This window comes from Cyanistes caeruleus, chromosome 33 (genome assembly GCF_971803275.1).
Source record: "Cyanistes caeruleus chromosome 33, bCyaCae1.hap1.1, whole genome shotgun sequence".
In the NCBI taxonomy this organism is placed as follows: domain Eukaryota; kingdom Metazoa; phylum Chordata; class Aves; order Passeriformes; family Paridae; genus Cyanistes; species Cyanistes caeruleus.
The window spans coordinates 1,983,330-1,999,776 of NC_141734.1; the positions used below are offsets into that span (position 1 = coordinate 1,983,330).

Sequence of the window (16,447 nt, forward strand, 5' to 3'; positions counted from 1 at the left end):
CCCCAAAATCCCAAATTCCCCAAAATCCCAAATCCCCAAAATCCCAAAATCCCAAATCCCCAAAATCCCCAAACACCCAAAATCCCAAAATCCCAAATCCCCCAAAATCCCAAATCCCCAAAATCCCAAAATCCCAAATCCCCAAAATCCCAAATCCCCCTCCTCAAATTCCCCAAAATCCCAAATCCCCAAAATCCCAAATCCCCCTCCTCAAATTCCCCAAAATCCCCAAATTCCCCAAAATCCCAAATCCCCCAAATCCCCCTCCTGAAATTCCCCAAAATCCCAAATCCCCCTCCCCGAATTCAGAATTCCCAAATTCCCCAATTCAGAATCCCCCAAATCCCCCCAATTTCGGGTTTCCCCCCTCCCCAATTCTCCAATTTTGGGATCCCCCTCCCCAGTTTTGGGTTCCCTCTCCCCAATTTTGGGATCCCCCTCCCCAATTCCCGGGGTTTTGGGCCCCGCCCACCCCAATTCCCGGGCTCAGGGCCCCGCCCACCTCTGTCCTTGCCCCTGGGGTCCTTCCTCTTCCTCTTCCTCGCTGGTTTCAGCCAGGGGCTCTCCTTCCAACGCCGCCGGACCCTGCGCCGGGCGCTGGACGCGCTCTGGGGGCACACGGGGGGCTCAGGGACCCCAAAAACACCCAAAAACACCCAGAAACACCCAAAATGTGCCCAAAATTGATCAAAATGTGCCCAGAACTGATCAAAATGTGCCCAGAACTGATCAAAATGTGCACAAAACGGCTCAAAATGTGCCCAGAACTGATCAAAATGTGCCCAGAAACACCCAAAATGTGCCCAGAAACACCCAAAATGTGCCCAAAATTCATCAAAATGTGCCCAGAACTGATCAAAATGTGCCCAAAACTGCTCAAAATGTGCCCAAGATTGATCAAAATGTGCCCAAAATGTGCCCAAAGCTGCTCAAAATGTGCCCAAAACTGCTCAAAATGTGCCCAGAAACACCCAAAATGTGCCCAAAATTGATCAAAATGTGCCCAAAACTGATCAAAATGTGCCCAAAATGTGCCCAAAACTGATCAAAATGTGCCCAAAACTGCTCAAAATGTGCCCAGAAACACCCAAAATGTGCCCAGAACTGATCAAAATGTGCCCAGAAACACCCAAAATGTACCCAGAACTGATCAAAATGTGCCCAGAACTGATCAAAATGTGCCCAAAATGTGCCCAAAACTGCTCAAAATGTGCCCAGAATTGATCAAAATGTGCCCAAAATTGATCAAAATGTGCCCAAAATTGATTAAGATGTGTTCAGAACTGACCAAAATTACGTAAAATGTCCCCAGAAACACCCAAAACTGCCCAGAACGTTCTCAGAACTGACCAAAACTGCTCAAAATGTGCCCAAAATGTGCCTGAAACTGCCCAAAATCCACCTGGAACCCCCAAAATCCAACTGAAACCCCCCAGAACACACCTGGACACCTCAAAACTCACCTGGAAACCCCAAAACTCACCTGGAACCCCCAAAATCCACCTGGAAACCCCCAAAATGTGCCTGAAACTGCCCAAAACTCACCTGGACACCCCAAAATTCACCTGAAACCCCCGAAACTCACCTGGAACCCCCCAAAACTCACCTGAAACTCCCCAAAATCCACCTGGAACCCCCCAAACCCACCTGGAACCCCCCAAAACTCACCCAAAATTGCCCCAAATCCACCCAAAATCCCCCCAAATCCCCCCCAAAACCCACCTGGACCCCCCCAGCCCCCCTCACCCGATCCGAGGCGTTCCCGGACTCTTCGTCCTCTTCCTCCTCCTCCTCTTCCTCTTCCTCCTCCTCCTCATCCTCCTCTTCCTCCTCCTCTTCCTCCTCCTCCTCCTCCTCGCTCAGGGCCTCCCCCGGCCCCTCCCCCTCGGACTGAGCGGGGCGGGGCTGAGCTGGGGGAGGGGCCGGGACCCCCAAACCCTCCCCAGTGCTCCCAGTTCATCCCAGTCCATCCCAGTCCATCCCAGTCCATCCGAGTTCATCCCAGTGCTCCCAGTCCATCCCAGTCCCTCCCAGTGCCTCCCAGTCCATCCCAGTCCATCCCAGTCCCTCCCAATCCCATTCCCAGTCCCTCCCAGTCCATCCCAGTCCATCCCAGTCCCTCCCAGTCCCTCCCAGTCCATCCCAGTCCATCCCAGTTCATCCCAGTATATCCCAGTCCATCCCAGTATCCCCAGTACCTTGCTGTCCGAGTCCCCGTGCCCGTCCCAGTATATCCCAGTTCATCCCAGTGCTCCCAGTCCCTCCCAGTTCATCCCAGTGCCCATCCCAGTCCATCCCAGTCCCTCCCAGTCCCTCCCAGTCCATCCCAGTCCCTCCCAGTCCATCCCAGTCCCTCCCAGTATATCCCAGTATATCCCAGTATATCCCAGTATCCCCAATACCTTGCTGTCCGAGTCCCCGTGCCCGTCCCAGTATATCCCAGTCCATCCCAGTTTACCCCAGTACCTTGCTGTCCGAGTCCCCGTGCCCGTCCCAGTCCATCCCAGTATCCCCAGTATATCCCCAGTCCATCCCAGTCCATCCCAGTCCATCCCAGTCCATCCCAGTTTACCCCAGTACCTTGCTGTCCGAGTCCCCGTGCCCGTCCCAGTCCATCCCAGTATCCCCAGTATATCCCCAGTCCATCCCAGTCCATCCCAGTCCATCCCAGTCCATCCCAGTCCATCCCAGTATATCCCAGTTTACCCCAGTACCTTGCTGTCCGAGTCCCCGTGCCCGTCCCAGTATCCCCAGTATATCCCAGTATATCCCAGTTTACCCCAGTACCTTGCTGTCCGAGTCCCCGTGCCCGTCCCAGTCCCTCCCAGTCCATCCCAGTCCATCCCAGTCCCTCCCAGTCCCTCCCAGTCCATCCCAGTCCCTCCCAGTCCATCCCAGTCCCTCCCAGTCCATCCCAGTCCATCCCAGTCCCTCCCAGTCCATCCCAGTATATCCCAGTACCTTGCTGTCCGAGTCCCCGTGCCCGTCCACGCTGAACCCGTCGTAGAAGAGGGAGAAGCCCCCTCCCCCCTCCGAGTCCCAGTCCCGGGGGGGGGCGGCCATTTCCTCCGTCACCGTGATCTGGGGGGGCACGGGGGGGTCACGGGGGTCCTGGGGGGTCTTGGGGGGTCTTGGGGGGGTCCTGGGGGGTCTTGGGGGGGTCCTGGAGGGGTTTGAGGGGTCCTGGGGGGATTTGGGGGGGTCCTGGGGGGGTCCTGGGGGGTCTTGGAGGGGTCCTGGAGGGGTTTGAGGGGTCCTGGGGGGTCTTGGGGGGGCCTTAGGGGGGTCCTGGGGGGTCTTGGAGTGGTCCTGAAGGGGTTTGAGGGGTCCTGGGGGGTCTTGGGGGGGCCTTAGGGGGGTCCTGGGGGTCTTGGAGGGGTCCTGGAGGGGTTTGAGGGGTCCTGGGGGGATTTGGGGGGGGTCTTGGGGGGTCCTGGAGGGGTCCTGGGGGTCTTGGGGGGGCATTTGGAGGGTCCTGGGGGGATTTGGGGGGGTCCTGGAAGGGTCACGGGGGTCCTGGGGGGTCTTGAGGGGGTCCTGGAGGGGTTTGAGGGGTCCTGGGGGGATTTGGGGGGGTCCTGGAGGGGTCCTGGAGAGATTTGGGTTGGTCCTGGGGGTCTTGGGGGGGGTTTGGGGGGTCCTGGAGGGGTCCTGGGGGTCTTGGGGGGACATTTGGAGGGTCCTGGGGGGATTTGGGAGGTCCTGGAGGGGTCCTGGAGGGGTTTGAGGGGTCCTGGGGGGATTTGGGGGGGGGTCTTGGGGGGTCCTGGAGGGGTCCTGGGGGTCTTGGGGGGGCATTTGGAGGGTCCTGGGGGGATTTGGGGGGGTCCTGGAAGGGTCACGGGGGTCCTGGGGGGTCTTGGGGGGTCCTGGAGGGGTTTGAGGGGTCCTGGGGGGATTTGGGGGGGGTCTTGGGGGGTCCTGGAGGGGTCCAGGGGGTCTTGGGGGGGCATTTGGAGGGTCTTGGGGGGGGTTGGGGGGTCCTGGAGGGTCCTGAGGGTTTTGAGGGGGGTCCTGGAGGGATTTGGGGGGGTCCTGGAGGGGTCCTGGAGAGATTTGGGTTGGTCCTGGGGGTCTGGGGGGATTTGGGGGGGTCCTGGAGGGGTCCTGGGGGGGTTTGGGGGTCCTGGAAGGGTCCTGGGGGGTCTTGGGGGGACATTTGGAGGGTCCTGGGGAAGTTACGGGGGTCCTGGGGGTTTTGAGGGGGGTCCTGGGGGGATTTGGGGGGGTCCTGGGGGGATTTGGGGGGGTCCTGGGGGTTTTGAGGGGGGTCCTGGGGGGATTTCGGGGGGTCCTGGAGTAACAAGGGTTCTGTGGGGGGCCTGGGGACGTTTGGGGGGTCCTGGGCAGAATTTAGGGGGTCCTGAGGGGGATCACCGGGTTTGGGGGGTCCTTTGGGGGGTCCTGGAGGGGTTTGGGGGGGTTTTGGGGGGGTTTTTTGGGGGGATTTTGGGGGGGTTTTGGGGGTCCCAGGAGAGGATTTTGGGGGGGTTTTGGGGGGATTTTTGGGGGGGTTTTGGGGAGTTTTGGGGGGGTTTTTTGGGGGGGTTTTGGGGGGATTTTGGGGGGATTTTGGGGAGTTTTGGGGGGATTTTGGGGAGTTTTTGGGGGGGTTTTGGGGGGATTTTGGGGGGATTTTGGGGAGTTTTGGGGGGATTTTGGGGAGTTTTTTGGGGGGTTTTTTGGGGAGTTTTTGGGGAGTTTTTGGGGGGGTTTTTTTGGGGGGGTTTTGGGGAAGTTTTGGGGGGATTTTGGGGAGTTTTTGGGGGGGTTTTTTGGGGGTCTCGGTACCTCGGTGCTGGCGCGGGGGCTGGGCCGCTGCAGCCGCTTGTGGAGCCCCTCGGGCCCAAAATCCAGCTTGGGGCGTTTGGGGGGGTCTGGGGGGGGGAAAGGGGGGGGCTCAGGGAGACCCCAGACCCAAAAGTGTCCCCCCAGACCCAAAAACAAACAGTCTGACCCCAAACTGCCCCTCGGAACCACAGTGTGCACCAGACCCCTCCCCAAATTACCCCAAACACCTCCAGAACCCCCCAAAAACCCAATAGAACCCCCCAGGATCCCCCAAACCCTCCCCAAGACCCCCCCAAACCCTTCCAGGACCCCCCCAAATCCCTCGAGGACCTCCCCAAACCCCCCCATGACCCCCCACAACCCATTCAGGACCCCCCCAAATCCCTCCAGGACCCCCCCAAACCCCCCAGGACCCCCCAAACACCCCCAGAATTCCCAAAAATCCCAATAAAAGCCCCCAGGACACCCCAAACCCCTCCAGGACCCCCCCAAACCCCTCGAGGACCCTCCCAAGACCCCCCCAACCCCTCCAGGACCCCCCAGGACCCCCCAAACCCCTCCAGGACCCCCCAAACCCCTCCCCAAATTCCCCCAAACCCCACCAGGACCCCCCAAACCCCTCCAGGACCCCCCAGGACTCCCCAAACCCCTCCAGGACCCCCCCAAACCCCTCCAGGACCCCCCAAACCCCTCCAGGAGCCCCCAGGACCCCCCAAACCCCTCCAGGACCCCCCAGGACCCCCCCAAACCCCTCCAGGACCCCCCCAAACCCCTCCCCAAACTCCCCCCCTCCCCTCCGGACCGTGCTGGCCGATGCCGCAGAGCTCCTCGGACACCCTGAAGTGCAACATCTCCGACATCCTCGGCTTCTCGGGGACCTGGGGGGGTCACAGCCCCCGGGGGAGGGCACAGCTGTGAGCCCCCCACCCCAAAAAACCCCAAAATCCCCCCAAAACCCCCCCCACCCCCAAAATAACCAAGCGAGCCCCACCTGTCCGTTGCTGGGCTTGGCCATGGTCTTGCGAGCCCGGTGCACTTTGGGGTGAGCCTGGGGGGGCTCTGGGGGGGCCGGGGGGGGCTCGGGAGGGTTTTGGGGGGGTTCAGGAGGTGGGGGGCGACCCCCAGGACCCCCCCCCGGGAGGCTGAGGAGGCGCAGGGCCAGGCTTTGGCCCGGGGGGGTTTTGCTGCCCCCGGCCCCCGTCAGGGACATTTTGGCACGGCTGGAGGTGGGGGGGGGTAAAGGGGTGGGGGGGTTGGGACCACCCCCCAAAATCGAACCCCCCCGGCCTGGGGAGCCTGGGAGGGTCTTGGTGGCGTGGCCTGGAAATTGGGGGAGGGGGGAAGGGAGGGAAAAAAATGTGAGAGAGACCCCCACCCCGAAATAAATCAGAGCGTTTCCCAAAATGAGCCCAAATCGGAAACTGAGACCCCCAAAATTCACACAAATCCCCCCAAAAAGAGCGAGACCCCCTCCATAATCCCCCCCAAAAGCTTCCAGACCCCGCTCAAAACACCCCCAGACCCCCACAAAATGGTCCCAAACCCACCCAAATCCCCCCCAGGACCCCCCAAATCCCCCCAAAACTGTCTCAAAATCCCCAAAGACCCCCAAATACCCCCCAGGACCCCCAAAACACCTCCAGGACCCCCCAAATCTCCCCCAAGACCCCCCCAAAACCCTCTCAAAAGCCTCCAGGACCCCCCAAATGCCCCCCAAGACCCCCCAGGACCCTCAAATACCCCCCCAAGACCCCCCCAAAACCCTCTCAAAAGCCTCCAGGACCCCCCCAAAACCCCCCAGAGCCCCCCTAAACCCTCCTCAATCCACTCCAGGACCCCCAGACCCCTCCCAACCCCCCTAAAACCCCCTCAAACCCTCCCAGGACCCCCTCAAAGCCCCCCCAAACGCCCCCCCCCTCACCTGGCAGCCCCTTGGTGCCGCTGCCCCCGGGGGGGGTCCCCTGCGCCCCCTCCCCATCGCCCCCCCCCGGCCCCTCCTCATCCGGGGGGGCCCCTCCGGCCGTGGGGGGGGTCCCGCCGGGAGGGGGGGGCTCGCAGGGGGAGGGGCTGCCCGGGGAGAGCCCTGTGGGGGAGGGGAGAAAAAAGGGGGAGGGGTCAGGGGGGGGTTGGGGGGAGTTTTGGGGGGGGGCCAAAAAAGGGGGGGGAAGGGGGATTTTGGGGAGGGGTCTGAGGAGGGGGGCAAAGGGGGGTTTTGGGGGGGTCAAATTGGGGATCAAGGGGGGGGGGTCTGAGGGGAATCGGGGGGTCTGAGGGGGGGGTTTGAGGGGGGTTCAAAGCGGGGATAAAATGGGGGGGTCTGAGGGGAATCGGGGGGTCTGAGGGGGGGGGGGTTTGAGGGGGGGTTCAAAGTGGGGATAAAATGGGGGGGTCTGAGGGGAATCGGGGGTCCCGGGGGGGATCAGGGGGATCCAAACGGGGGTCCCAGATGTGGGGGGGGGTCGCTCACCGGCCTCTCCCGCCGCCTCCACCACGAGGGTCCCAACGGGGGGGTCCTGAGGGGAGAGGGGGGAGGGGCGGAGCGGGGCGTGAGGGGAGAGCCCCTCCCCCCGCGGCACAAAGACCCTCCCTCGCTCCTCCCGCCGCTCCGGGACCCCTCAAAACCCCTCAAATGCCCCCAAAACCCCTCAAATCCCCTCAAAACCCCTCAAATTCCCTCAAGTTTTCCTAAAATTTCCTAAAAAAGCGGCCCCGAGCTCGGCTCCCCTCAGACCTCGGCGCCTCCCGCCGCCTCCATCGCCGCCGAGCGCGCCGCGCGCGGTGACGTCAGCACGCAGCGCCGGGAGGGGGCGGGGCCACGCCTTTTAAGGGCAAAGCCACGCCCGCCGCACCGCGCTTTGTCCTCCGGGCGTGGCTCCGCCCACCACAGAAGCCACGCCCCCTTTCGGCCAAGCCACGCCCTTTTTATTGCCAAGCCACGCCCACCCCGGGTTTTTGGGGGTGTTTTTTTCCAAAATCTCAAAAAATTCTCCGAAAATTTTTCCGAAAATCGCAAAACCTCACCCAGAAATCTCCATAATCCTCCCAAAATCCCCCAAATCCTCCCCAAATCAACCAAAACTTCCCCAAACTTCACCCAAAACCCCGCAAAATTCACCCAAAACGCTCAAAACCCTCCCAAAACTTCCCCAAATATCCCCAAACTCTCCCAAAACTCCCTAAACTCTCCCAAAACGCTCCCAAATCTCTCTCGAACCCCCCAAACCTCTCCCCAAACCCCCCAAAACCCTCCCAAATCCCCCAAAATTCTCCCCAAAACTCAATTTCCGTCTTAAAAGAACCCAAAACAAACCCAAAAAAATAAAAAAAAAACCCCAAAAAAACCCAAAACCCCCAAAAATTTAAGCTCCCCCCAAAACAACTTTTTTCCTCCATTTTTTTTTTCTCCAAAATTCATTTATTACAAAAAAAACAAAAAACCCCAAAAATATTCCCCAAAAAAACCCCCCGGCGCTGAGGTGGGGGAGGGGCGAGGGGGGGAGGGGTGGATCCCAACCTCCCCCTCCCCCCCCAATCACCCCCCTCCAATAAAAATCCCCCCCCTCGTCCCCCCAAAATCCAAACTCGCCCCTCCCCCCACACAAAAAACCCTCTTGGCCGCCCCTCCCCCGCCCCTCCCCCTCCAAAAAGCCCCTCCCCCACCCCCAGACCCCTCCCCCACCCCAATTCCCCTCCCCCACAGCTACAACCTAAGGGGGGTCCTAAAAGCTACGGGGGGGGAGGGGCTCCAAAACAAAATAAAAACCCCTCCCCCACCCCAAAATTTTGGGGTTCCCCCCCCCCTTTTATTTTGGGGGGGAGGGGTCCAAAATCGTAAATTTTTTTAAAAATTTTTTTTTTAAGGTTTTGGTTTTTTTTTTCCAGTGTTTTTGCCCCAAAATCTCCCGGAATTCCAAAGTTTCGGATGGTTTTGGAGGCGGGGTTGGGGTTTTGTTTTGGGGTTTTTTTTTGGTTGGATTTGGAAAGGATCCCCAAAATTTGACACCCAGTGGTCCCAAAAACCCCAAAATTTGAGACTTGGATGTTCCAAAAAACCCAAAATTTGACACCCAGGGGCCCCAAAAACCCCAAAATTTGAACCTTGGGATCCCAAAAATCCCAAAATTTGATATCTGGGGGTCCCAAAATCCTGAAATTTGACACCCAGGGGGCCTCAAAACCCCAAAAATTTACACCTGGGATCCCAAAAATCCCAAAATTTGATATCTGGGGGTCCAAAAACCCCAAAATTTGACACCCAGGGGTCTGAAAACCCCAAAATTTGACACCCGGGGGTTCCAAAACCTCAAAATTTGAAACCTAGCGGTCCAAAAATTCCCAAAACTGTCACTCAAGGGTCCCAAAAATCCCAAAATTTGACACCCAGGGCCCCAAAATCCCAAAATTTCAGACCTGGGGGTTCCAAAAATCCCAAAATTTGAAATCTGCGGGTCCCAAAATCCTGAAATTTGAGACCTGGGGGTCCCAAAACCCCAAAATTTGATAACCAGGGGTCCCAAAATCCCAAAATTTGATAACCAGGGCCCCAAAATCCCAAAATTTGATAACCAGGGGTCCCAAAATCCCAAAATTTGATAACCAGGGGTCCCAAAAATCCCAAAATTTGACACCCAGGGGTCCCAAAAATCCCAAAACTGTCACTCAAGGGTCCCAAAACCCCAAAATTTGACACCCAGGGGTCCCAAAATCCCAAAATTTGATAACCAGGGCCCCAAAATCCCAAAATTTGACACCTGAGGGTCCCAAAATCCCAAAATTTCATACCCAGAGTCCCAAAAACCCCAAAATTTGACACCAGGGGGGTCCCTCAGGTGTCCAGAGATTGATCCCCGTCATTTTGGGGTCATTTCCCAACATTTTGGGGTCACTTTGAGTCATTTTGGGGTCATTTCCCAACATTTTGGGGTCGTTCCAGAAAATTTTGGGGTCACTTTCCCATTCCAGACCATTTTGGGGTCATTTCTGACCATTTTGGGGTCATTTCCCAACATTTTGGGGTCATTCCAGACCATTTTGGGGCCACTTTGCATAATTTTGGGGTCATTTCCTGTCGTTTTGGGGTAGTTTCCTGTCGTTTTGGGGTCGTTCCAGACCATTTTGGGGTCATTTTTGACCATTTTGGGGTCGTTTCCCGTAGTTTTGGGGGTCGTTGTCGTCCTCCTGGGGGTCACTCCTCTGTGTCCAGCAGGGATCCAGGTGTCCGAGGGGTCACTCCAGACCATTTTGGGGTCATTTCCCACCGTTTTGGGGTCATTCCAGACAATTTTGGGGTCACTTTCCCCTTCCAGGATATTTTGGGGTCATTCCTGACCATTCTGGGGTCACTTCGAGGTCGTTCCCCACTTTGGGGTCATTTTGGGGTCATTTCCAACCATTTTGGGGTCATTCCAGACCATTTTGGGGTCACTTTGAGCCACTTCCAGGTCATTCTTGACCATTTTGGGGTCACTTTGGGGTCGTTCCCCACAATTTTGGGGTCGTTCTTGATCATTTTGGGGTCACTTTGGGGTCGTTCCCCACCCCTTTGTCCAAGCACTGTCCGAGGGGTCATTTTGGGGTCATTCCCCACCCTTTTGGGGTCATTCCAGACCATTTTGGGGTCATTTCCAACCATTTTGGGGTCATTTGAGATCATTCTAGGGTCGTTTCACACCATTTTGGGGTCATTCTCCACCCCTTGTCCGAGCACTGTCCGAGGGGTCCGTCCCCAATATTTTGGGGTCATTTTGGGGTCCATCCCCACCATTTTGGGGTCATTGCAGTTCATTCCTGACCATTTTGGGGTCGTTTCTGACCATTTTGGGCTCATTCCCCACTCCAGGGTCACTTTGGGCTCATTCCCGACCATTTTGGGGTCGTTTCCCATCATTTCGGTGCCGCTTTGAGGTCCATCCCCAACGTTTTGGGGTCACTTTAACATCATTCCTGATCATTTTGGGGTCATTCTGATGTCATTCCCAACCACTTGACGTCATTCCCGATCATTTTGGGTCATTCCTGATCATTTTGGGTCATTCCTGACCATTTTGGGTCATTCCTGATCATTTTGGGGTCATTCCGACGTCATTCCCGACCATTTTGGGGTCATTTCCCGTCACTTCGGTGTCACTTTGAGGTCCATCCCAACCATTTTGGGGTCATTCCTGACCATTTTGGGGTCACTTCCAGCTCATTTCCAACCATTTTGACATCATTCCTGACCATTTTGGGGTCATTCCCGACCATTTGACGTCATTCCCGACCGTTTTGGGGTCACTTTCACCTCATTCCTGACCGTTTTGGGGTCATTCCTGACCATTTTGGGGTCATTCTTGACTGTTTTGGTGTCATTCCCGACCATTTTGAGCTCATTCCTGACCATTTGACGTCATTCCCGACCGTTTTGGGGTCACTTTCACCTCGTTCCTGACCGTTTTGGGGTGATTCCCGACCATTTTGGGGTCACTTTCACCTCATTCCCGACCATTCCGACCTCACTCCCCACCGCTCCACTCTCACCCCACCCCCCACCCCCCCTCCCTCCCCCCACCCCCCCCCCTCAACGCATCATCACCCCCACCACCCCCTCCCCTCCCCCGGCTTCCAGAACGTTCTGCGCCGTGGTTTTGCCGTGCTGCTCCTTCAGGTGCCGGCGGATGGCGGGCTTGTGGGCGAAGCGGACGTCGCAGTAGGAGCAGCGGTAGGGCCGGGCGCCGCTGTGCAGGTTGAGGTGGTCGTGCAGGGTGGATTTCTGCGTGAAGCTCTTGCCGCAGACGCCGCAGCCGTGCGATTTGACGCCGCGGTGCACGTTCATGTGCCGGTTCAGGTTGCTGCTGTGGTTGAACTGTTTCCCGCAGCGGGGGCACATGAAGACGAAGTGCTGCGCCCGCATGTGGAAAACCAATTTCTCCACCCCCTGGAAGAACTCCCCGCACTTCCCGCAGCGGGAGGAGGAAAACGAGGACGATGAGGGCGGGGTGGGCGCGGCGCCGCTGCCGCCGGCTTCCTCCATCGCCATCAGGCTGCCGCTCCCGCCGGGAAAAATCAACAACCCCTCGCCTTCGGCGTCCTCGGCCAGGCTGTAACACGCCTTGACCACCCCGAGCTGCGGCGGGCACTGCACCTCGGCCGCCGCCGCCGTCACCGCCGCCGTCAGCGCCGCCTCGCCCTGCGCTGCCGCCGCCGCCGCCGCCGCCGCCTCGCCGGCCGCCGCCACCGCCGGCCACCTCCTGGCTCTGCGCCGCGCCGCTGGCTCCACCTTCACGATACAGACGTCGCCCGCCGCGTCCTCCTCGTCCTCCTCGTCCTCCTCCTCCTCGGTCTTGGGCGGGGCGGCGGCGGCGGGCGGCGGCTGGATGAAGCGCGCCAGCGCGCCGCGGCAGCGCTCCACCACGTGCTCCATCTGCAGGTAGCTGGCCGCCGTCAGGTAATTGACCAGGTCCCTGCCGGCGAACTCCAGCGCCCCGGTGTAGCAGGAGAGCAGCAGGTCGGCCAGCACGCGGGCGCTGTGGGCCAGCGACACGCGCAGCTCGGCCGCCGGGTTCAGCAGGAACTGGTCGCGCAGGAAGGGCGAGCAGGCGGCCAGGATGACGCGGTGGCCGCGGAAGCGGAGGCTGCGCGCCACGATGGTGACGTCGCAGAAGCGCTCCTCGGCGCGCAGCCGCGTCATGGAGCGCAGGGCGGCCGCCTCGTGGCCCGGCAGCTGGAAACGGAGCACCTCGGCGCAGGAGGACATGGCGGGGACGGGGTGTGGGGGCACTGGGAGGGACTGGGATGGACTGGGAGGGGGTTTGGGGGCACTGGGAGGGACTGGGGTAAACTGGGAAGAGGTTTGGGGGCACTGGGAGGGACTGGGGTAAACTGGGATGGGGTTTGGGGGATGCTGGGAGGGACTGGGAGGGACTGGGAGAGACTGGGAGGGAGTTTGGGGGCTGCTGGGAGGGACTGGGATGGACTGGGAGAGACTGGGAGGGACTGGGAGAGACTGGGAGGGACTGGGAGAGACTGGGAGGAGGTTTGGGGGTGCTGGGAGGGAATTTAGGGGTGCTGGGAGGGACTGGGAGAGACTGGGAGTGAGTTTGGGGGTGCTGGGAGGAACTGGGAGGGACTGGGGTAAACTGGGATGGGGTTTGGGAGTTGCTGGGAGGGACTGGGAGGGACTGGGAGGGGGTTTGAGGGTGTTGCAAGGGGGTTTGGGGATGTTGGAGGGGACTGGGAGGGACTGGGATAAACTGGGAGAGACTGGGACGGGGAATGGAGGTGTTGGGAGGGACTGGGATAAACTGGGAGAGGGTTTGAGCGTGTTTGGAGGGACTGAGAAGCACTGGGAGGGACTGGGGACAACTGGGAGGGACTGGGAGTGGGATTGAGGGCACTGGGAGTGGAGTTACGTGGACTGGGACTTACTGGGAGCACTGGGGAGGGTCACTGGGAGTTACTGGGAGTTACTGGGAGTTACTGGGAGCACTGGGAGGGTCACTGGGAGTTACTGGGAGCACTGGGGAGGGTCACTGGGAGTTACTGGGAGTTACTGGGAGCACTGGGGAGGGTCACTGGGAGTTACTGGGAGTTACTGGGAGTTACTGGGAGCACTGGGGAGGGTCACTGGGGGTTACTGGGAGTTACTGGGAGTTACTGGGAGCACTGGGCTGCGGGAAGGGAACGTCCCGAGAGTCACGTGGCTGCACCTGCGGTGAAGGGGGGGGGGGGAAGGAAAGGAAGACAAGGCCGCGCTGTGACGTCACGGCGCGCCCCCCCCGCCATTACCGCCCCCCCCCCCGCCATGACCGAACCCTCCTCCCCTTCCCCCATCGCCCCCTCCTCACACACCGCCCCCCTCCCCCATTCCCGGACCCCTCCCCACCGTCCGGTGCCGCCGTTACCGCCTGAGCCGGGCCCGGGGCCGCGCCGGGCCTGGGGCAGCGAGCTGAGGGCAGAGAGGGAGGGGGCGCGCGCGGGGCATTGTGGGATACAGGAGGACCCCCCCCCTTCCCTCACAGCGCGCGGGGCATTGTGGGATACAGGAGGACCCCCCTCCCTCCCCTCACAGCGCGCGGGGCATTGTGGGATACAGGAGGACCCCCCCCCTTCCCTCACAGCGCGCGGGGCATTGTGGGATACAGGAGGACCCCCCTCCCTCCCCTCACAGCGCGCGGGGCATTGTGGGATACAGGAGGACCCCCCCCCCTCCCCTCACAGCGCGCGGGGCATTGTGGGATACAGGAGGACCCCCCCCTTTCCCTCACAGCGCGCGGGGCATTGTGGGATACAGGAGGACCCCCCCCTCCCCTCACGGCGCGCGGGGCATTGTGGGATACAGGAGGACCCCCCCTCCCTCCCCTCACGGCGCGCGGGGCATTGTGGGATGCAGGAGGACCCCCCCCCTCCCTCCCCTCACGGCGCGCGGGGCATTGTGGGATACAGGAGGACCCCCCCTTTCCCTCACGGCGCGCGGGGCATTGTGGGATACAGGAGGACCCCCCCCCTTTCCGTCACAGAGCGCGGGGCATTGTGGGATAGAGGAGGACGGCGTGACGTCACTGCCGGGCGACGCGGCGGCGTTGCCATGGTGACGCGGGAAAGGCGGGAAAATCGGCGGGAAAATTTGGGAAAAATGGGGAAAAATCGGTAAAAAAAGGTCGGGGGAAAATGAGGAAAACAGCGGGGAAAAGTCGGGAAGAGTTCGGCAAAAAAACGGGGAAAAGTCAGGGAAAAGTTTGGGAAAAGTCGGGAATAAGTTGGGGAAAATCGGGAAAAAGTTGGGGGAAAAGTCGGGGAAAATCAGGAAAATGCCGGGAAATAATCGGCAAAAAGCGGCACAAAATTTGTCCAGGAATTACAGAAAAATTGTCTCAAAAATCGCTCGTAATTCGTCTTAAAAATCGCGCGAGATCCGTCTGAAAAATGGGGATTAATTTGTTCAAAACCGGGTTTAATTTGTTCAAAAATCGGGATTAATTTGTTGGAAAATTCGGGAATAATTTGTTTGAAAAATCGGGGAGAATTCCTCAAGAAAACGGCACAAAAAAATTCCCTCCCGTTTGTCCCGAATCCATCAAAGGTGGCGCTTCCTGGGGACATTTGGGGACAATTCTGGCATTTTTGGGGACATTTGGGGACACCTGGAGCCACCCCTGGGGACACTTGGGGACAATTCTGGCATTTTTGGGGACACCTGGAGCCACCCCTGGGGACATTTGGGGACATTTTGGGACAATTCTGGCATTTTTGGAGACATTTTATTGCTCTGGGGACATTTGGGGACACCTGAGGCCACCCCTGGGGACATTTGGGGACAATTCCGGCATTTTTGGGGACATTTTATTGCTCTGGGGACATTTGGGGACAGCGCTGACCCCTCCTGGGGACACCTGGGGACATTTGGGGACACCTGGAGCCACCCCTGGGGACATTTGGGGACACCTGGGGGACATTTGGGGACATTTAGGGACAATTCTGGCATTTTTGGAGACATTTTATTGCTCTGGGGACATTTGGGGACAGCACTGACCCCTCCTGGGAACATTTGGGGACACCTGAGGCCACCCCTGGGGACATTTGGGGACAATTCCGGCATTTTTGGGGACATTTTATTGCTCTGGGGACATTTGGGGACCCCCGGAGCCCCCGCTCCGTGTCCGGGGGGGTCTCACCGGGTGCCCCCCCCCGCGGTGTCCCCCCGTGTCCCCTCCCCCCCCCGCGGTGTCCCCGCGCTGTCCCCTCCCCCCCCCGCGCCGTCCCCTCCCCCCCATTCGGGCAGGGGGGGCCACGGGGCCAGGGGGATCCCCGGGGGGGGAGGGGGAGGGGGAGGGGCGGGGTCGGGGGGGGGAGGGGAGCTCTGGGGGGGGGAGGGGCGGCGGCGTTCGGCCATGGCTGGGGGAGGGGAAAGACAAGGGTCAGTCTGGGGACCCCTCCCAGTGCTCCCAGTAACTCCCAGTGACCCCCCCAGTGACCCCCCCAGTGCTCCCAGTGACCCCCAGTAACCCCCAGTGACCCCCCCAGTGACCCCCCCAGTGCTCCCAGTGACCCCCAGTGACCCCCCCCAGTGCTCCCAGTGACCCCCCCCAGTGCTCCCAGTAACTCCCAGTGACCCCCCCAGTGCTCCCAGTGACCCCCCCCAGTGCTCCCAGTAACTCCCAGTGACCCCCCCAGTGCTCCCAGTGACCCCCCCCAGTGCTCCCAGTGACCCCCAGTAACTCCCAGTGACCCCCAGTGACCCCCCCCAGTGCTCCCAGTAACTCCCAGTGACCCCCAGTAACCCCCAGTGACCCCCCCAGTGCTCCCAGTAACTCCCAGTAACCCCCAGTGACCCCCCCCAGTGCTCCCAGTGACCCCCAGTGACCCTCAGTGACCCCCCAGTAACTCCCAGTAACTCCCAGTAACCCCCAGTGACCCCCCCAGTAACCCCCAGTAACTCCCAGTGACCCCCAGTGACCCCCCCAGTGCTCCCAGTAACCCCCAGTGACCCCCCGTAACTCCCAGTAACTCCCAGTGACCCCCCCAGTGACCCCCAGTAACTCCCAGTAACCCCCAGTGACCCCCCCAGTCCCTCCCAGTTCCTCCCAGTTTGTTCCCAGTTCCCGCCAATCCCTTCCCAGTTCCCCCCAGTGCCCCCCCACTTCCTCCCAGTCCCCCCCAGTCCCTCCCAGTCCATCCCAGT

At 60.0% G+C, this 16,447-nt stretch overlaps 2 protein-coding genes across 2 annotated transcripts in view; both read right to left on the reverse strand.

Annotated features, from left to right (window-relative positions):
- The window catches only part of EHMT2 (euchromatic histone lysine methyltransferase 2), a 41,139-nt gene extending 33,574 nt beyond the window's left edge, over positions 1–7,565 (reverse strand). Inside the window, exons 1-9 of the mRNA XM_086870825.1 lie at positions 7,523–7,565; positions 7,259–7,304; positions 6,713–6,874; positions 5,783–6,111; positions 5,594–5,669; positions 4,792–4,877; positions 2,962–3,081; positions 1,747–1,890; positions 503–608 (exon numbers count right to left, since the gene is read on the reverse strand). Coding sequence (XP_086726951.1) covers positions 503–608; positions 1,747–1,890; positions 2,962–3,081; positions 4,792–4,877; positions 5,594–5,669; positions 5,783–6,111; positions 6,713–6,874; positions 7,259–7,304; positions 7,523–7,546 — 1,093 coding nt within the window. The 5' untranslated portion in view covers positions 7,547–7,565. The remainder of the gene's footprint in view (positions 1–502; positions 609–1,746; positions 1,891–2,961; positions 3,082–4,791; positions 4,878–5,593; positions 5,670–5,782; positions 6,112–6,712; positions 6,875–7,258; positions 7,305–7,522) is intronic.
- A 3,782-nt stretch (positions 7,566–11,347) lies between these two features.
- ZBTB12 (zinc finger and BTB domain containing 12) lies at positions 11,348–12,523 on the reverse strand. Its single transcript, XM_086870796.1, has one exon. It carries the CDS (start codon positions 12,521–12,523, stop codon positions 11,348–11,350), a length of 1,176 nt encoding a protein of 391 aa, XP_086726922.1.
- Positions 12,524–16,447: the final 3,924 nt, after the last annotated feature.